The sequence below is a fragment of the Meles meles genome, chromosome 15 (assembly GCF_922984935.1).
Source record: "Meles meles chromosome 15, mMelMel3.1 paternal haplotype, whole genome shotgun sequence".
Taxonomy (NCBI): Eukaryota; Metazoa; Chordata; class Mammalia; order Carnivora; family Mustelidae; genus Meles; species Meles meles.
This window is the reverse complement of record NC_060080.1, coordinates 35,025,680-35,043,483: the sequence shown is the minus strand read 5'-3', so window position 1 is coordinate 35,043,483 and position 17,804 is coordinate 35,025,680. Positions and strand designations below refer to the sequence as shown.

The following is a 17,804-nucleotide window of genomic DNA, read 5'->3' as shown; positions in this document are numbered from 1 at the left end:
AAGCTGTAGCCTTCACCTGATTTTTTTATACCACTGAGATCACGACCTTAAGATTTTGAAGACAGCTGAGGACGGTGTCTAGCGCAATGGCTGTCAGTGTGTGGTCCCAAGAGCCTTTCAGGGGACCTGTAGGGTCAGCTGTGGCAGGAGTCAAAGTGGTCAGTCATCACTGCCTTGCCCTCACAGTGCAAACAGTGGCAACCTCGCTTAGAAACGTCAGATAGAGCCAGTTAAAAATTGCATTAAATCTTGACCCCCAAAAACACGGGTAACATGCCAACAGTTATGCTTCCAACAGGAAGCAGGATAAAGCCCTTCCACCGCACGCTGAAGTAAGGCCGTCTTGACGCAAAGCCATTGTGCAAGCTGAACTGTCTTCCTGGCCCCTTCTTGAAGAAACTAGCAAATTCTATTACATGGACTTGGCTTATTTGGCAAACGTTTTCTGGGAAATGGATGGAGTGAGCCTTTCACTTCAAGGGAAACGTGGTATTGCCAATGAAAAAATAAAACTCTCAAGAAAAAAATTAAAATTTTTGAAAAGCTCTATTGCCACCTTGAGTCTGACATCTTCCCAACACTTAAGACTTTTCTGATGAGATTGGTGGTATCAACAGATGTGATCTATATGACCAAATGTGTCATTTGGAATATCTGCCTAAATCAGTGAATGAACATTTTCCACATGACTAATGCATGATATTACAAAATCTTTCATGGTTAAGAAATTCATTCAAAGTGTAAGACCAAATAAAATCTTTTTAAAAAGTGGGGTGGGGGGGCCAGGTACCTGAGTGACTCAGTAGGTTAAGCATCTGCTTTCTGCTCAGGCCCTGATCCCAGGGTCCTAGGATGGAGCCCCGAATCACACTTTTTCACCATGGAGCCTGCTTCTCCCTCTCCTGTCCCTCCCCATGCCTGTGCTCTTTCTTTCAAATAAATAAAATCGTAAACAAAAGTTGTAAAACCAGTGGGATATTTTTATTAAGATCTATTTTAGAGAGCAAGAGTGGGAGTGACAGAGGGAGAGAATCTAAAGCAGAGCCCAGTGTGGAGCTCTACCTCATGACCCTGAGATCATGACCTGAGCTTATACCAAGTCAGATGCCTGAGTGACTGCACTACACAAGCACCCCAAGACCAGTGGTTTTTGTTTTTTTTTTTCTTTTAAACTTTTATTTTTTCAGCGTAACAGTATTCATTGTTTTTGCACAACACCCAGTGCTCCATGCAAAACGTGCCCTCCCTATTATCCACCACCTGTTCCCCCAACCTCCCACCCCTGACCCTTCAAAACCCTCAGGTTGTTTTTCAGAGTCCATAGCCAAGACCAGTGGTTTTAACTGAGGCTTATTTGATGAGGTTTCAGATTCCGCTCTGCCTTTAAAAAAACTACCACTTGCGGGGTCTCGGTATAATATCAAATAGATAATCACCTCAAGAGGCTTTAATAACCCTTTTGTGGGGGTGTCTGCCTTTGGCTCCAGTCATGATACCAGGGTCCTGGGATCGAGCCCCGTGTTGGGCTCTCTGCTCAATGGGGAGCCTGCTTCTCCCTCTCCCTCTGACTACCACTCTGCCTATTTGTGCTGTCAAATAAATAAATAAAAATCTCAAAATAAAAAAAGCCCTTTTCTGACTTCGTATCTGGGTAAAGACAGTTCTACTTCATTTCACTTCAACACACAATATGCAAAATTATAGAAACAGCTATGAAAATGTCTTCCATTAGAGTAGACCTGATCTAATGAGATTTGTAAAAATGTAAACTGCAGTCTTCTCCCTGGATTTGTTTTAGAAGGTATTTTTCATAAAAAAAAAAAAAAAAAAAAAGAAAAAAAATAAGTTACTGGAGCGCCTGGGTGGCTCAGTTAGTTAAGCATCTGCCTTCGGCTCAGGTCATGATCTCGGGTCCTGGGATCGAGCCCCTGTCGGGCTTCTGTGGGGAAGCTTGCTTCTCTCTCTCTTAAGTAAAGAAACAAAATCTTTTAAAAAAATTATTTTAAAATGCATTGTCTTGTTTTAATCCTCAATATAGTAAACATCAACAGATATAACCAAGATGATAAAATATCTTTGGGGTTCTTAACTTTTTGTCATAAAGGTGTCCTGAGGTCCTACTACTTGAGAACTGCTGACCTAGAGAAACTACACTTGAAAATTACCTCCCAATTTTATGCATATTTATTCCTAAATAACAGAAGGCAAGAATTTGAAGAGCAAAATTTGTAAATCTAGACCAGAGAACTGGTTACCAAGACTGGGCCACAGCCAGCTGGTGCATTTTAATACTGTTTCTGGTACTACCTCCTTATGGGAAGGGACACTACATATCTTGAGACTCAAGTTCAGTGTTAGTTCCTACAGTAGTGCTGATACCTGGGTGACAACAGAGGTGGGAGACAAGGGCATAAACCTGACAGCTATCTAACCTTGTTCCCTTCTCTGCACTGACTGGAAAGGCTGCAGGTGACAGCCCGACTAAAGAGCAGCCCTGTCCTCTAGAAGTATTCGTTATAAGCAAGTTCAGTGGCTAAAAAAAAATCCAAATGTTTTTGGCCAAGGGCCTTGGGTAGAGGAAGGAAACTTTAATTTGGAAATACTGCAAAGACAAATAGCTTCTCCAAGTTATTTGATGAGACTGTCTGACAAAAGGAACTACACAGAACATGCCTAAAAATGCTGTACATAGTTTATGCTGGACATAACATAACATAACAGTGACAGGACACCTGCAGACACTGGATCCGAAGTTGAGATGGCAAAGCAGTAAGAGGGCCAAGTAGAAGGGGGCTGGGACAGCACCTGCCCTGGCTGGCCAGATCTCACACCAACCGACCTGGTCCCCACGGAACTGCACATGTTCCTGATTCAGGTGCAATTCTTCTCTTGTCTTTTAAAGAGTAAGTGCCTCTGGACTCAGTCTGAGTCACTGTCTGTCTCCGCCTCCTTCACGTCCACGCTAAATTTGTATTCCTGGTCACATCCCATGTACGCATCGCTCATGAAATACAGGGTGTAGTTGTGGGCACCAGTCGCTGGGGCCACAAAGTCAAGTTTCACCTAGAGAGAGCAGGCAGAAATCAGGGTGAGCACAGACACAGGAGGAGGAACCTCACCCTGACCCCATCGCAGATCAAATGCTGGGATCAGTGTTAACTCACCTTGGCCTTCTGCTGCAAGGTCAGCCTCTTGATGGAGATGAGACTATTGGACTTGGCATCACCGATCACCACCCACCAGCCCTCTTCACGTTTCTGCAGTGACCAAAAGCCAAGAATTTCAGCATGTAGAACTTGAGGGCCATGAGACCACGAGAATGGTTATAAAAGTAGGAAAACAAAAACCAGATAGAAAGCTTTCTAAAAATTTCCTCCTGGAGGCACCTGGGCGGCTCCGTCAGTTAGGTGGCCAACTCTGAATTGCAGCTCCAGTCATGATCTCAGGGTCCTGGGATGGAGACCATCCATTGGGCTCCTCACTCAGCAGGGAGTCCGCCTGAGATTCTTTCTCCCCCTCTCCCTCTGTCTCCCCCCACCCACCCCGGCCAATGCACGCACTCTCTCTAAAATACATAAATAAGGGGTGCCTGGGTGGCTCAGTCAGTTAAGCGTTTGCCTTCAGCTCGGGTCATGATCCTGGGGTCCTGGGATCAAACCCCACACTGCTCACCGGGGAGTCTGCTTCTCCCTCTCCTTCTGCACCTCCCCCTCACTTGTGCTCATGCTCTTTCAAAATAATAAAATCTTTTTTTTTAAAAAATGAAATACATAAATCTTTTGAAATAAAATTTTCCCCCAAAAGACAATTTGGTACAATTAAGATTTCGAAGCTGTCAAAAAGGTAGCTCAAATGAACTCTGTTTTTAAGTAGACGAACTCACTGTTGGTCTGGCTCATTTCCTTATTTATTCCAAAATACCTTCTCCTGACATTCAGTGCTTGCCAATGAATCTAAGATTCCACTATCAGAGATCTAATCTTTGAGGCCTGGCAGCGGAGTTCCTCTGAGACCCTTTTAGGTTCAAAGCACTTAACGTCAGATTAAGCGAAACATGCTGACGCAGAGATGAGCCGGCCTGTGGACAGGACCCAGAGCAGGCCATCCCTGTCAGAAAGCCCAAGTATTCTGGTTCAAAGAGCTCCTTCCCCAGAGCCTATTAAACCACTAGTTTATAAAATGAAACATTACACTGTATCTGGTTTCTGCTTTCAGTCTTTAATTATTTTCTCATTTAAGGGATTAGATTTTCTTTCTGGTGGTAAAGAACCAAGCAACCAGATGCAGAGTAAAATAGCAGTGAGAGAGAAGAAATACCAACTAGAAAAGTCCTGATGTCTTTAACAATGACCAGTCACCTGAATTGTCTTCAAGCAAAACCCAACAAAACCACCCATGGCCCCATTCTCAGCCTTGAGGCTCGTCATTACCCTAAATTTCCCTCCCCTACCGACAACTTACCATTGAACTCTGAACACTAGCTAATGGTCAAGGCCTCTGGAAGAAACCGCATACTGCTACTCAAAAATGAGAGTTCATGGGGCGCTTGGGTGGCTTAGATGGTTGGATGTCTGCCTTCTACTCAGGCTGTGACCTCTGGGTCCTAGGATCAAGCCCCGTGTCAGGCTCCCGACTCAGCAGGGACGTCTGCTTTTCCCTTTACTTCTCACCCCTATTCATGCTCTCTCTCGATCTCTCAAATGAATAAAAAAAAAATTTTTTTTTAAGGGAGTTCATTTGAGGCTCTTTTTGACAGTTTTAAAATCTTAGTTATAACAAACTTTCAGGAGGAAATTTCAGGAAGCTTTCTATCTGGTTTTTACTCCTGTTCAGCTATCAGGACCCACCTGTGGAAAGAGAGGTGCGATCACGGGGCCCGTGACTTCCTCCTCACGCTCCAATTGCACCAGCACCACCACTGGCCCGCCACTGTGGGGAAGAGCAGGGCAGCTCATCAGCGCCGTGGCAGGGGGGTCGGGGTGCGCCGCCACACCGAGCCTGGCAGGGACCCCGGGGCAGGGCACGTGGCTGGACCAAACTCACCTGCGGATGCTGTCCTTCTCCACCACCTCATAAGAAAGCTCGATATTCGGGTAGCGGTTGCAGAAGCGTGCCACGTCCGCGATCTGGCTGTCCGAGAGCTGTAGCAGCGCATTGCGTTCTTCATCTTCCATCTCCATGATGTCAAAAACACTCTCCACTCCCTGCAGCGGGGATCCGGAGGTCAAGGGAGGAGAACACATACTAACAGCAAATGGAACTTGGCTCCAGACAGCTGCTAGTTTTACTTCCTGTGCTATCAGATCATCTAAAGACACGGCTTAAGAAAGAACACAGCCCACAACTGCACAGCCATCAGGCTCTCTAGTAATCTTAGTATGCAACACCCTCAGAAAAACTCGGAGAAACTCCAACCACCCCCTACCGTGATTCACCGCCCACAATCCCTTCAACTGCCCCCACCTCCCAGACCACCTGGCTCAGCCATGCAACCGTCCAGGTCCAGACCCAGCTCACCTTGTCTGTGCAACGTTTAATATGCTCTGAGGTGAAGTGTGGCAGCTGTTTCAGGTAGGAGTCCTTGGACCACATGGCCTGGGTGACCATCTGGGCCAGCTCCATAGCTGCCAGGGCAGGGCTGAGCCACCCATTGCTGGAAAGGACATCCACACAGGCCTGGATAAGCCGGATTGCCTAAATGGGGAGGGGAGCAGAGGAGAAGACAAGCTGGGAATGGCTCCTTCGCAGGCCAGCCCGGGCCCCTCCACTCCACACCCATACCTGCAACCACCCCTACCTTGCTGAGTATCTCCTCTGTATCTGACTGCAGCTCGGCACTCAGCTGCATGCGGGACAGGTGAGCTTGCAGGAGCAGGTTGGTCTTAACATGCGGGTCATTGAACTTCGGGTTATTCAGCTTGTGGGGGACCTTCTGAGCCAACTGGAAGGCAAAGAAAAACAGCTCATGATGAACACATGACCCTGCCCAAGAACAGCTCTCGGGCCCGATGTACCACCTGCCCAAGCTCACAATCCTTCAAAAACAGAGAAGTGTGGGGCGCCTGGGTGGCTCAGTGGGTTAAGCCTCTGCCTTTGGCTCAGGTCTCATCTTAGGGTCCTGGGACTGAGCCCCACAATGGGCTCTCTGCTCAGCAGGGAGCCTGCTTCCCACCCACCCGCCTCTCTGCCTGCTTGTGATCTGTCAAATAAATAAATAAAATCTTTAAAAACAAAAAACAAAACAAAACAAAAAACAGAGAGATGTGGGTGATGAACGTGTTGGGGTTTTCTGGTGGTAACAAGGACACCATGTGCTCTGGACACAGAAGCCAAGTGTCAATTCCAAAGACACTGTCCTGAATTCAAGATGTCCTCACCTGCCGCAGGAGGTTATCTTCATGGTGCCGGATAGGAATGTTCTCATACTCTGCTGCGTTGGAGATGATCTCAATAAGCCCTCGCACCTTGGTCTTGGCATTCAGAGACATGCTGAAGAGCTCTGACAGCCAAGGATGCGGAGAAAGGGGAGGAGTCAGAAAAAGAGAAGAGAGGACAGTTAACCGCCTGGGCTACCCTACCCCTGGCACTACCCTACGATCCATCCCTCCAACGAGCACACAGGGCACTGGAAGCCCCGGGCTCGCTCATCCCAGTGGGCTACAGGCCCCTGCAGAGGACTTCTTTGCCTCGGACTCCATGGACAGCAGCCCCTGCCAGCCCCTCACCAATGGTGGTATAGTTGATGTAATAGTAAGCAGCGATCATGCCCAGGTTCAGGGGTGCCACATCCATCTCGTCCTCAATGCTGATGCACTTGGACTGCTCAAGGTCACTCAGGGTCTGCTCCACGAGCTCGGACAAGTGGTCAGACAGGTGACGATGGGAGATGCCTGCGAAGGTGAGAGAAGCAGGGAGTCACCAGGAGATGGCCAGCAATGGCTGGGAGAAGAACAAAAGGACACTGTGCCTCCCCCCGAGTCCACTGACCCTGCAGGTTGTAGTAATTGGGGTTCTGGGTCATGCGGCGGTATAGAAAGGTCCAGGTCAGGTAGTCCACAGCGTCCTGCTTGTTCTCTATGGTCTTGGTGACAATCTCGGCATTGAAGTGGTCATGCATACAGTGGTCCAGGTGCGACTCCACTGGTAATGGTTCATATAAAAACTTTTTGAAGAAATCCTGTGGATTAGAAAAGGAAAAATAGTAATAAAGCGTCAGTGAGAACAAGGTCACAAAGGAGGGCCGAGGGCAAATCGACAGGGAATAGCCTTTGTGTGACAGACACAGCTAATTCAACATGGAAGAAATCACTGCACCGACAGGGTGAACTGGGTCTGCACCTGGCACATCGGGTGTGCACGCGGAATGGTGGGTGTGGGCGCCTGTTCCCACTGGCATCCCTAGTGAGTCTTACAACGGGAATAGGGATCGAGCGAGTCATGCAGGCCTAACAGTACATGAAGAACCAGCCAGAAAGTAAAGACCTCAACAGGTAGAGTCAACAGCAGCAGCAAAAACAAAGGGCTACAAGATTCCATGTGGCTGAGAGACTTACTACAAAAACAATGTGGAAAATAAAAGAAACAGAAGTTGACAGAAAAGAATATAAACGAGGAAAGACACCTATTCAAGAATCTACTCTGAGGCCCAAGATCTCACGGGGCTGCCCGAGGCCAGGACTGACCTTTTTGGAGCCCTGGCACATGATAACACAGCGCCCCTCGTCATCCTGCAAAGGGCGGTTGGCGTGCCCCACCATCTGAAGCACGTCGTAGATGGGATAATCCACATACCTGGCGACAGGAAAGAGGAAAGGCGACAAAGGTATGTCAACACGGAGACCACACACAGGGGACTCGGGCTCCCTCAACGTCAAAGAGTAAGTGCGACAGTAGCAAATTACAGCTAATCCCTGTGGTTAGGACGACCTGAGCTCAGGTCCTAGTGTTACTTGTTTGTCTCTAGGTCACTGCTGTTTTCCAGTATGAGAGTTCGGACTTTGCTGCTCAGGGTCCCTGAACCAAAGCTACAAACCCAACAAAAGCCAAAAGCGAGTAACTCCCTAATAAAGGATCAAATATGTAAGTCAAGCTTTCAAACTGCTACATGTCATGAGTTAGTAAGTCCCCTGACTAAAATCTAAACCTAGAAGGAATTTTAGACATTAAGATAAACCATAAATAACATTCACTTCAGGAAAAAAAATCTACGTTTTGAGAAAAAATTAAGAATTAAATCATTCAAATTTCTTCTAAGAAAAACCAACCTTCGCCTTCTTGTAACCACAAAGGCGTGTGACTTGAACCATGTCACTTTCCCAATCTATAAAATAAACTACCTAGTCTCTAGCTCGAACTCCGTTTCTCCAACTTGCTGAAATACAACAGATGGACAACAAAACCAAAAGTGAGCGTAGGCCCTGAGACTAAAAACTCTGGGATGCCTGGCTATGGGGGAATCTCTGCTGTTTATCTCCCTAACCCATTTCCTTCCTAAGCCCTGGATCTGCAGATGTTATGTTCCCTTCAGGGGGAAGGTTCCCATTAACAGAGCATGGCGAGACTCACGCGTGGATCTTGCCATTGTAGTACTGGGTGTCCATGATGATCACCAGGTGGGCGGCCACATTCATGCCCCAGCAGAGACTCCGAGAAGCTACCACCACCTGGATGGCCCCTGAGGCAGAGGGGAGAAGATGCCTGAGTGCAGGACTCCCTGAGGGGCTTCATCTCCTGCATAAGTAGGCTTCTCCCATGCTCCGTTTCAGAACTCTCAGCAAAGCTTGCAGGGAAGGAGCCCTAATAATAACTAAGGGCTGACACAATCCTCCAAGAGGTGGCCCCATGCTGCTGTTGCCTAGCTCAGAAGAGCAGCCTATAGGAAACGGGGTCATCCTGGAATGGAATCCCAAACCCAGGGAAAGCTAGGCCTAGCCATCTGCCTGACACCCTGGCCTTGCTGACTGGAAAAGGTTAATGCCACCTCGGTCTGGGCTGGCATTGTATGTGGCAGCAACACTGAGCCGTGCGTGACAGGATCAAGCAACAGAGAGTGCCACCGACTGTGGCAGGAGCATCTCCACTGCAGCTCCACCAAACAGTGTCAGAGTGAGAACACTCTGCGTGACATGCCACAAATCAGCAAGGGACAGCAGCATGCAGACCATACCAGATGAGACTCATGTTCTAGCATTTACTACACCTCTAAGGTCTAACAACACTGGCAAGTGTGGTATCCATGGAAAACCAGGTCTGCTGGTCAAAGGTCCTGTTCTAGAAAACCCAGTTCTTAAGTAATACCACCTTCCGTGCCTGCCTGTATCTAGCATGCAGGCAGACATTCTACCAACATCACAAGGCCCCTGAGACAATCGAATGAGATAACAGATGAAAGAATCAGAAGTATTCTGAAGGTGATTAGCTGGAAGTATCACCCACATCGTAAAAGGGCATGTCCACCGCCCGTGATACACCCTCAGAACCTCCCTCTGGGCCACAAGACTTTTTCTCACCTGAGCTGAAAAGCTGTTCCACCAGGCGTCGCTCCATGGGGCTGAGCCCCTCGTGCAGGTAGCCCACCCCATTTAACAGTGTCTCCTTGAGCGTGCTGTCACTTAGCTTCTCCAGGTATGGGATCAGATCCTTCTCAGTGCAGTGCAAGAACCTAGGGAGCACGGGCACGGATTCAGCTCAGAGCACTTCCAGTCCCTGGCAAGACCCTTCCAACTGTGCTGCTGGCTGGCCCCTAGTCTGACGGGGGCTGACCGCCACCCTCATCAACAGAGCGCCCTTCAGGGTGAGCCCGCCCCAGTGGCCCAACTCCCCCCACCCCATCCCACCCCGCCCCACCTCTGCCGCTGGATATCTGCGGCACATGTGGTGAGGATGTCGATGGCAGTGAGGCGGGTCTGCTTTCGGGACGGAACAAAAACAATGACCGGCTTCTTGGGAGAGTGTTTGGTGATGGCATGGTACACGGGCTTGGCCATGGACAGCAGGCGAGTTTGTGTGTGGCTGATGTTGAAGCCCTGGAGACCAAAGGAAACAGACAGAAGTCGGAGCCGGTCCTCTGACTCAAGGTCACAGAGGAGTGGGGAGGGAAGGGGGGGCAGGGAGGCGGGGAGGGCACACCCTACCTGGATGTGCAGCTCCAAGGGCACCGGGCGCACATTCGGGTGGAAGTTGAAAGTGGAGGTGGCGCTGCACCCCAACCAGTGGGCCACGTCCTTAGCGTTCGAGAGCGAGGAGCTAAGTGCCACAATGCGAATGGGCCGCTCAATCTGGGAGGAGATGTAGCGCATCCGGGAGCAGATCACTTCTAAGACAGGCTGGGACACAGAGAGGGAGTCACTACAGGCCCAGGCACCCTGTCCCCAGCCTTTCCATACAGCCCAACCACCAGGAAATGATCGCCTAACTCCTTCTAATCAGGACGGCTCCTACCTTTGGTTCCACCTCCTCTGTGGCACCCAATCTCCACTAAGCAATGCTATTTCCCCAGAGTGCTACCAAAAAAGTCCCACACTGTCCCTTTGGAATGAAGTGACAAGCAGAATCTTCTTGGAAGAAGCACCTAGTCTTTGGCCTCAGACCCAAAGGTAAATCCCAATGCCAAGGCCACTCAGCCCATCACAACCGCTCTCCTGTGCTTCCAGATCAAGCCATACCCCATTCTCGCCCCCGATAAGGTGGACTTCATCCACCACGAAGAGGTTGATGTTCTGGACGTTCTTGCGCTGCTTCCACCGCCGGGAGAGGATGTCCCACTTCTCTGGGGTGCTGATGATGATGTTGCCCTTGCCCAGAAGCTTCAGGTCTGTGCTAGTCTCCCCCGTCAGGAGCACCACCTTCTTGTTGAGCCTGTCCTGGAACTTCTCATACCAGTCCATATAAACCTGGCATGCAAAGAAAGGGCGGGCCGAAAACATCAGGCCAGGCATCGTTTCATTTTTAACGAGAAAAGCTCTAGAAGCCAAATAGACTTGATCTGTGCATTTCAAATTACTTTATAAGCCCACATCAGCCTTGAAGGGATGGCAGCGTCTTCCTTTAGTACACACACCGAGAACATCAACAAAAGAGAGCAGAGTCTTGCCACTTCTGACCCTGCAAATTTCAAGGGCTTTGATCTGGGCTCAGAGGAAAGCAGCTTCCAGGCAAGGGCACCCAGGACACACCACCACACCACGCACCTGCTCCGCCAGAGCCTCCATGGGCGTGATGTAGACACAGCGCCCCTCCGAGTTCTGCAGCAGCATCCGCAGGATGGCAAACTCTGCACAGATGGTCTTCCCGCTGCCCGTGGGGGCCCCCACAAACACGTTGTCATCACTATTGTACACGGTGTTGAACACTGGACGCCAGCAGAGGAGCGGGGAGAACATGGAGAAGAGGAGAGACTCAGACCACTCCTCAGAATAGAGGCCACCAGGAGAAACTCAGCCAGCCAGCCCGTCCTCAGGTGCCACCATGAAGGGGCTGCCATCGGGGCCTCTACCTGCAATCAGCCTACTATATCCCCCCCATCCTTCCCCTCACATGCAGGCAGCACGGGAAGAGCACGGACCAAGAGTCTGGGCAGCACGGAGATTTGCAGGATGGCAGCACCCTGTGTTTGTCTGCCAGTCCTCTCAGGGCCCAGGATGCAGAACAGAAAGGAACTGGCTGCTTTTCTCTGCCCCTCCAACACTCTCCTCTGGTCCCTGGAAACGGTCTACTAAAGAAAAAGGTAAAGCCTACGTCCCGGCATTAAGGCTGGTTAAAGTCCAAGTTCTGTTTATCAGCTGGTTCAGTGGAGGGGCCTCTCCCTGCCGAGTTTCCTCATCTGCACAACAGGTACTAACAGTATTGTCCCCGACTGAAAATCCCTCACGGATCGGTGGGAGGCACAAAGAAGAAAACACCCAGATGTACTCAGCCAAAAGGACTTAGGAAACAGGGCATGCTCTGTGACCATGGCTGTTGTCGAAAACAATGAGGGGAAGGCGGCTTCCGTCAGTGCCGCACACATGGACCCGGCTGCCTGAGAAACAACAGTGCACCACGGGAGGCCTTGTTCTACTGACTCTCCCCAGGGACACGTGCAGAAAAGCAAAGGAAATCTAGCTGTGACCAAGGACTGAGAAGGGAAAAAGCCCCAGGGAGCTCCCACGGTTGGCTCTGCTGAGCTCCGTCTCCCTGAGCACCCTCCTGCCCTTCCTGCCACAGAACAGTCTCTAGGGGACCTTAAAAGGCTCCCAAAGGAAATGACCTCCTGGGGATGGAAATGCCTACCTTGGGTCTGGATGGGGTTGAAGAAAGGAAATTTATCCTGGTAAAGGCTCTCGAAGGCGCTGTTTCTCAGGGCAGACACAGGCAAGGGCTGCAGGTCTAGAAGCTCGGTTGGAGGTGGGTACTTCTCGGGTAGGATCAGGTGCCGGAAGGAGACGGGCAGCTGGGTCTCACAAGCTGCCACAACAAAAACAGGACGGGTCACGGGCAGTCCTCCCTTTACTAATGGCCCCTCAGAGCCCCTCCATGCACACTGGAAACCCCAAGGCAACAGCCAGTCAGCAGCCAGCATCGCTCTGACCCCACAGAGTCCAGTCCAGCACAAAGGGCAAGATAGTCTCACAATTCCCCCAAGGAGAGCTGCCCCCACAGGAACAAGCAGACACACACTCACAGAGCCAGCGGTCAGACACCACTCGGATGAAGTACTGAGGGGGCAGCGGTTCAAAGACAGGCACGAAGAACGTGATGAGGTGCTCGTCCTGGGCATACTTGGCCTTGAGCAGAAAATACTCATGGTGGAGTATCACCTCACTGTCCACATCCTCCACCAGAATCCAGAAGGCCTCCGACGACCCGTGAACCTGCCAATGCAAGCAGAGGTGAAAGAATGTGAGCCCGCGTCGACTCCTGGCTCCAGGCCAGCTCTCCTTGGGAGTGTCTCCTCTGCAAGCAGGCCAACCCCGGGCAAGGCCACACCTTCTCGTCCCACTGGAAGTCGGGCGTGATGGTCAGCTCCACTTTCAGAGTGGAGCGTGTGATAGGCTGCAGGTGCACCGACAACTCCAACTTGGGGAAGAGGTGGACGTACTTGTGGATGGTCTTCCCCATCTTCGGCATACGGATGAGCTCCCCTAGGAGGATAGGAGCTTATGGGGGCTGCAGCCAGACTGCTACGCAGGAGCTGCAAACTGGGCCCTGAGGGCAAGGAGCACATTCCACTCTGGGGTGCAGACTCCTCCCCCCCACTCTCGGTGCAGCCCAGAGGATTCGAAGGCCCAAGACCAAGAGCTGGCCTTGTTACTTCAGTGGGTGGTGGAAGTGAATGCAAGACAACAGGGCACCAGGCCTTGGAACTGGGAAGGAAGAAGGAGCAGAAAGATGTCGGAGCCATAAGGACAAAGAGGAGAGCTTCCCACACACCTATCTCGTTATGATTCAGGTCATAGAGACGCTCAAAGGGGAAGTTTTTCTTCTCGATCTTCTTCACTACTTCCTCAGGGAGTTTCCGGAACTGGCGCAGAGGACACATGGACTGCCACCTGGCCGGGAAGGAAGGCATCCAGAACTGCACCGGCAACGACACTTGAAAGCCATCACTGCCCACCCCTTTCCCTCTACCCAGGCTCCACCCAAGGAGCCTTCCCTTTCTCAACTTCCACCCAGTGCAAGTCCCACTTCACTAGTGAAGGCTGGAGAGAGCACACTCTCAGGCTTCCCCACTGCCCCTTAGCCCAGGGACCTTCGCTCTCAGTGACCAGCTCCCAGCCCCTAGGCCCCTCACATGCGCTTATCGATCATCTTGCAGAGGTTCAGGGTCTTGTCCGTAAGCTGCGCCCAACCCCGGTTCAGGACAATTTCAAAGATGGCGCGCATCAACCGGCCGGCCGACTGGGGAAAGAGAAAGCACTCCCTCTGTAAGTCCCCGCTCTCCCCAGCCCGAATGAAGCCACCTGACACTTCATTACCTCAAGCTCTGAGGCACTTAGGCACACCACTCAGAAACAAAGACCTCTCGTAATTACTGTTCCCCTTTTATACAGCAGATGCTTGCTGAACATAAAATAGAAAAATGCAGCTCTAGCTCACCGTACCTCTTAACCTAACGCTCACTGCATGATTTTAAAGCTTCGGCTCACTTAGAGATTAGGGATCTAGCAAGAGCTAGTGACTTGGCCTTAGAAATAAAGACAAAACATAGCTAAGAGTGTTTTGCCGTTTCTGGATTTGTATCTGAGCCCAGTGGCCATAATGTGAAATCATCCTCTGGAGGAAGCAGACACCATGTCTGTGGCTCTCCCCAGCACTCTGATCTCTTAAGGCCCCACCTCTCCGCATGCTCAAGGTCAGTGAAACAGAGTGGCCATAACAGACACACATCAACCAACGAGCCAACTAGGGCAAAACCTGGCCTCCTTTCTCCCTCACTAGGGTCAGGCCACCTTTCTCCAAGACACACACCAGCAGGGGCTGGAGCTGTTCGGGTCTCTTCTGGCAGCACCTTCTGCTCTCACCTGTGTAACATACACCATGTCCGCCATCAGTGCAAAGCCCTCCAACTTCAGCTGCGAGATGAAGGCTTGGAGCAGCACGTTGATCTGGAAAAAAGCAAGGTTGGCCAGAAGGTGGCCAATCACTGACCAGCCCAGTCCAAGAAAGCAAATCACATTTCTATTCTGGAGTCCATGCCAGGTTAAGATCTTGCTTCAGAGGCATGAAAGAATCATTACTCCACAAAAAAAGAACACGTAGAAGAATGCAAAAACTGGCAGAAACTCGAATTAGGAGGTTACACCACCACCTACTCCCTGGCCCGAGCAGGGGAGTGGGCCCACCTTCGCACTGGGCTCCTCGATGCTCTCCTTCACGGGGATGGGCACCCTCTCCAGCAATTTTTGCAGCTCCAGCTTCTCCTCCTGCCATAAGAAGGAAACAGGTCATGGAAAAGTCAGGTGACCACAGAGAGAACCCATCCAGCAACTCGGCAGTGAGTACCAACCACCTGTCCCAACACGCTGTGGGGACTCACCTCTCTCACAGTGATGTTCTTGAACTCTGAGGACAAGGAGAAAACTCTGAAAAGCTCAATCTCACTCAGGGTGGGCTTCAGCAGCTGGTTGTAGGTCTGCACGGTATCATTGGTGATGTAGTAGTGGCTGGCTATGCGGCCCAGTTCTGTCACCTACAAAGGAGGAACACTCAATCCAACAGCGATCACTGACAAGTGGCAACCTCTCACGGTGGACAGTGGGTGCCCCGGGTGCCCACTGGATGAATTCCCAGCAACACAAGCACCTGGCCCACACATGAGGAAAGATGGCACAGTACACAGACCAACGGTGAGCTGATGCCCGTACAGAATCAACAGCTGAATTAGCTACCTCGACGCAAGTGACAGAAAGCACCAGTAGGTTCTCATATACTATTTTGGAAGTTCCCAGATTCAAAAGTCACGGTCCAATCTCACCTGTTTTTCTACTGTTCCAAGCAATGGGCAATTAGGCAGCACCCGAATCAAGAACACAATGTGAAAAACTGTCCCCTGGGGCTACTGCTTTTACTGAGACTTTTGCCTCCATCCCTCAGTGCACTCACCTGGAAGTTGCCTGTCTTCTTGTCATACTTGACCAGATTGTTCTTATCCAGCATCAAGGCAGCAGTATGAACCAGATCCAGTCGGCGCTGGTCCAGCAGGGGATCCCCCTTGAGGTCATCGTGAGAGATGCCATAGAGGGTTGGGGATCGGAGCATTCGGATATACAAGTAGGCATAGCCCAGCCAGTTCACTGCATCCTAAAAGGAGAGACAGCTCGTGGGTCTTAGCATGGAGAACTGATGTCCAAATGAAATGCTCCCGCAGATCACTTGCAAATTAATTCCCAACTATTAAAATGTGTATTATGTCATCTTTTGAAAGTTTTTAACATCCCATTACTAAAGAGACAGAGAATGCTTTCTGAGATCTCGGTAACAAGGGGACCTGCCCGCCATAGACTTGACAAGCTTCTAAAAGACTACTTCCATCAAAGATGTGGGGCCCAGGGTTGGAGGACCCTGGGCGCTGGTGGCCCAAAGTGTCACAACGGAGACCATCCCACCTTTGGTACCCTGGCTTCTCCTGAGAAAGCAAGAAATGCCAAAAGCAGAGCCCTTCCCTACCTTGGCATTCTGGACGTTCCCCAGCACTATTTCAGCATTAAGCATGTCAGGCAACTTTGAAACCATCTGGCTCTCAATAGGAAGCTGCTGATTGAGGAGGGACAGGTAGTACTGTAGCTCCCCATGAGATGTGATGAGTATGCCTTCGCCCTTGGTGTCATACTGGGGTCTTCCAGCACGTCCCAGCATCTAGGTCAGAAACCAAACCGAGAAGACTGACCACAGAGCTTATGGATCTGTTCCCAGGCTTCTACCTAACAGAAGCCCATCTTCCTCCATCTGCCGCCTTTTTGGCCTCTTTGCATTTTATACACGGTAAACTTTTTCCAATTGAAAACAAGCTCGAAGGCTCTATACCTGCAGAATGTCCAGTGCGCCTAGTTCTGTCCAGCGCCCCTTCTCTGGACTGTACACCTGGGTGCCTTTGATGATGACTGTATGTGCGGGGAGATTCACACCCCAAGCCAGCGTTGCTGTGGAAACTAAGACCTATAGAAGCAAGGCAAGGTAATAAGGAAAATAGATGTTACCACCAGAGGGTTAGTATCCCCAAGACCCCAAGGCCTCAGAGCTTCTAACACGACTGAGGTAGGCCCCACACTTGTCAACATAACACTGGAACAAAGGCGGAAGGAGTCCTGGATTCTATTCAACCCAGTAACATTTCATGGTTCTAGAGATATTTAACAGGCGAAAGTGTAGGCCAGTGTTAACCAACTTAAGATTACTAGACAATCAGTAATACACCCTATCCTGAGAGAGAACAAACAAGGTCCTAACTTCACAAGGTCCCACTTGGCGGTATCTGGAGTCACAAAACATGCTACCTCTGTCATGCTTCTCAGACACTTTCCTAAATCACTCACCTTCCCTCACGCAGCATGTAAAGAGCTGGGAGGGGCGGCACAACACTCTGTCTACTGTACTACCACGACCGCTGACCTGGCTTACCTGAGCCAGAAACAAAGCACCAGGCACAAACATCTGGCATTTGACTTTCAGGTGTTCTGAAGCCTGCGCTTTGCCCACCCTCACCTGAATGTGTTTATCAGCGAAAAGATCCTCTACAAGTGTCCGGTCGACTCTGGTCATGCCCGCATGATGAATAGCAAAGCCGTACGGCAGAAGATCCTTCAGCTCCAGGTTCTGTGGGGCAGAAAAAGAACAGGTGAGGAGGTGAGCCTTGCTGGGAGAACGCTACTGAGACTGAGCAGATCTCTTCACAGGAGACCCTGCCCCTTAACTTAGTCCACAAAATCAGACCCAGCCAAATATCTTAACCTGTCTGGAACAACAGCCCCACAGTGCAGTCAAGGACTGTCTGGACAACCTTGCATTGAGCCAGTTACCAGGCAGGAAACAGAGAACTGGGCCTGTCTCTCCTCACCTTGCACTGCTCAGCTTCTGTCCGAAGGACTTCTGTGGAGGCTGAACCCTCTCTCAGAAACAGACCCAGAGTGTCCTTCTCTAGGCACATGTCCCGGATGGCCCTGGCCGTCTTCCCAGTCTCCTTCCGGGAGTGGACAAACACCAGCACCTACGGAAAAACCACTGTTTGCCACAGTCAAGGGACACAGCTACCACAGTCACTCCTATGGCCCTGAGGCACCAGCAGCAGGAAGCAGAGGCTATACCATTTTGAGGTGGGAAACCGAGGT

The 17,804-nt window shown here is 50.5% G+C and overlaps 1 protein-coding gene across 1 annotated transcript in view; it reads right to left on the bottom strand.

Annotated features, from left to right (window-relative positions):
• Positions 1-2,571: 2,571 nt before the first annotated feature.
• Positions 2,572-17,804, bottom strand: part of SNRNP200 (small nuclear ribonucleoprotein U5 subunit 200) — a 30,401-nt gene continuing 15,168 nt past the window's right edge. The window contains exons 17-45 of the mRNA XM_045978981.1: positions 17,534-17,683; positions 17,182-17,292; positions 16,504-16,635; positions 16,147-16,335; positions 15,583-15,780; positions 15,017-15,169; positions 14,823-14,903; positions 14,502-14,585; positions 13,772-13,878; positions 13,411-13,529; positions 12,967-13,121; positions 12,662-12,851; positions 12,271-12,444; positions 11,190-11,350; positions 10,665-10,892; positions 10,134-10,325; positions 9,847-10,025; positions 9,510-9,661; positions 8,566-8,674; positions 7,683-7,791; positions 6,988-7,177; positions 6,726-6,890; positions 6,378-6,499; positions 5,798-5,941; positions 5,518-5,694; positions 5,044-5,204; positions 4,848-4,929; positions 3,165-3,257; positions 2,572-3,063 (exon numbers count right to left, since the gene is read on the bottom strand). Coding sequence (XP_045834937.1) covers positions 2,920-3,063; positions 3,165-3,257; positions 4,848-4,929; positions 5,044-5,204; positions 5,518-5,694; positions 5,798-5,941; positions 6,378-6,499; positions 6,726-6,890; positions 6,988-7,177; positions 7,683-7,791; positions 8,566-8,674; positions 9,510-9,661; positions 9,847-10,025; positions 10,134-10,325; positions 10,665-10,892; positions 11,190-11,350; positions 12,271-12,444; positions 12,662-12,851; positions 12,967-13,121; positions 13,411-13,529; positions 13,772-13,878; positions 14,502-14,585; positions 14,823-14,903; positions 15,017-15,169; positions 15,583-15,780; positions 16,147-16,335; positions 16,504-16,635; positions 17,182-17,292; positions 17,534-17,683 — 4,251 coding nt within the window. The 3' untranslated portion in view covers positions 2,572-2,919. The remainder of the gene's footprint in view (positions 3,064-3,164; positions 3,258-4,847; positions 4,930-5,043; positions 5,205-5,517; positions 5,695-5,797; positions 5,942-6,377; positions 6,500-6,725; positions 6,891-6,987; positions 7,178-7,682; positions 7,792-8,565; positions 8,675-9,509; positions 9,662-9,846; positions 10,026-10,133; positions 10,326-10,664; positions 10,893-11,189; positions 11,351-12,270; positions 12,445-12,661; positions 12,852-12,966; positions 13,122-13,410; positions 13,530-13,771; positions 13,879-14,501; positions 14,586-14,822; positions 14,904-15,016; positions 15,170-15,582; positions 15,781-16,146; positions 16,336-16,503; positions 16,636-17,181; positions 17,293-17,533; positions 17,684-17,804) is intronic.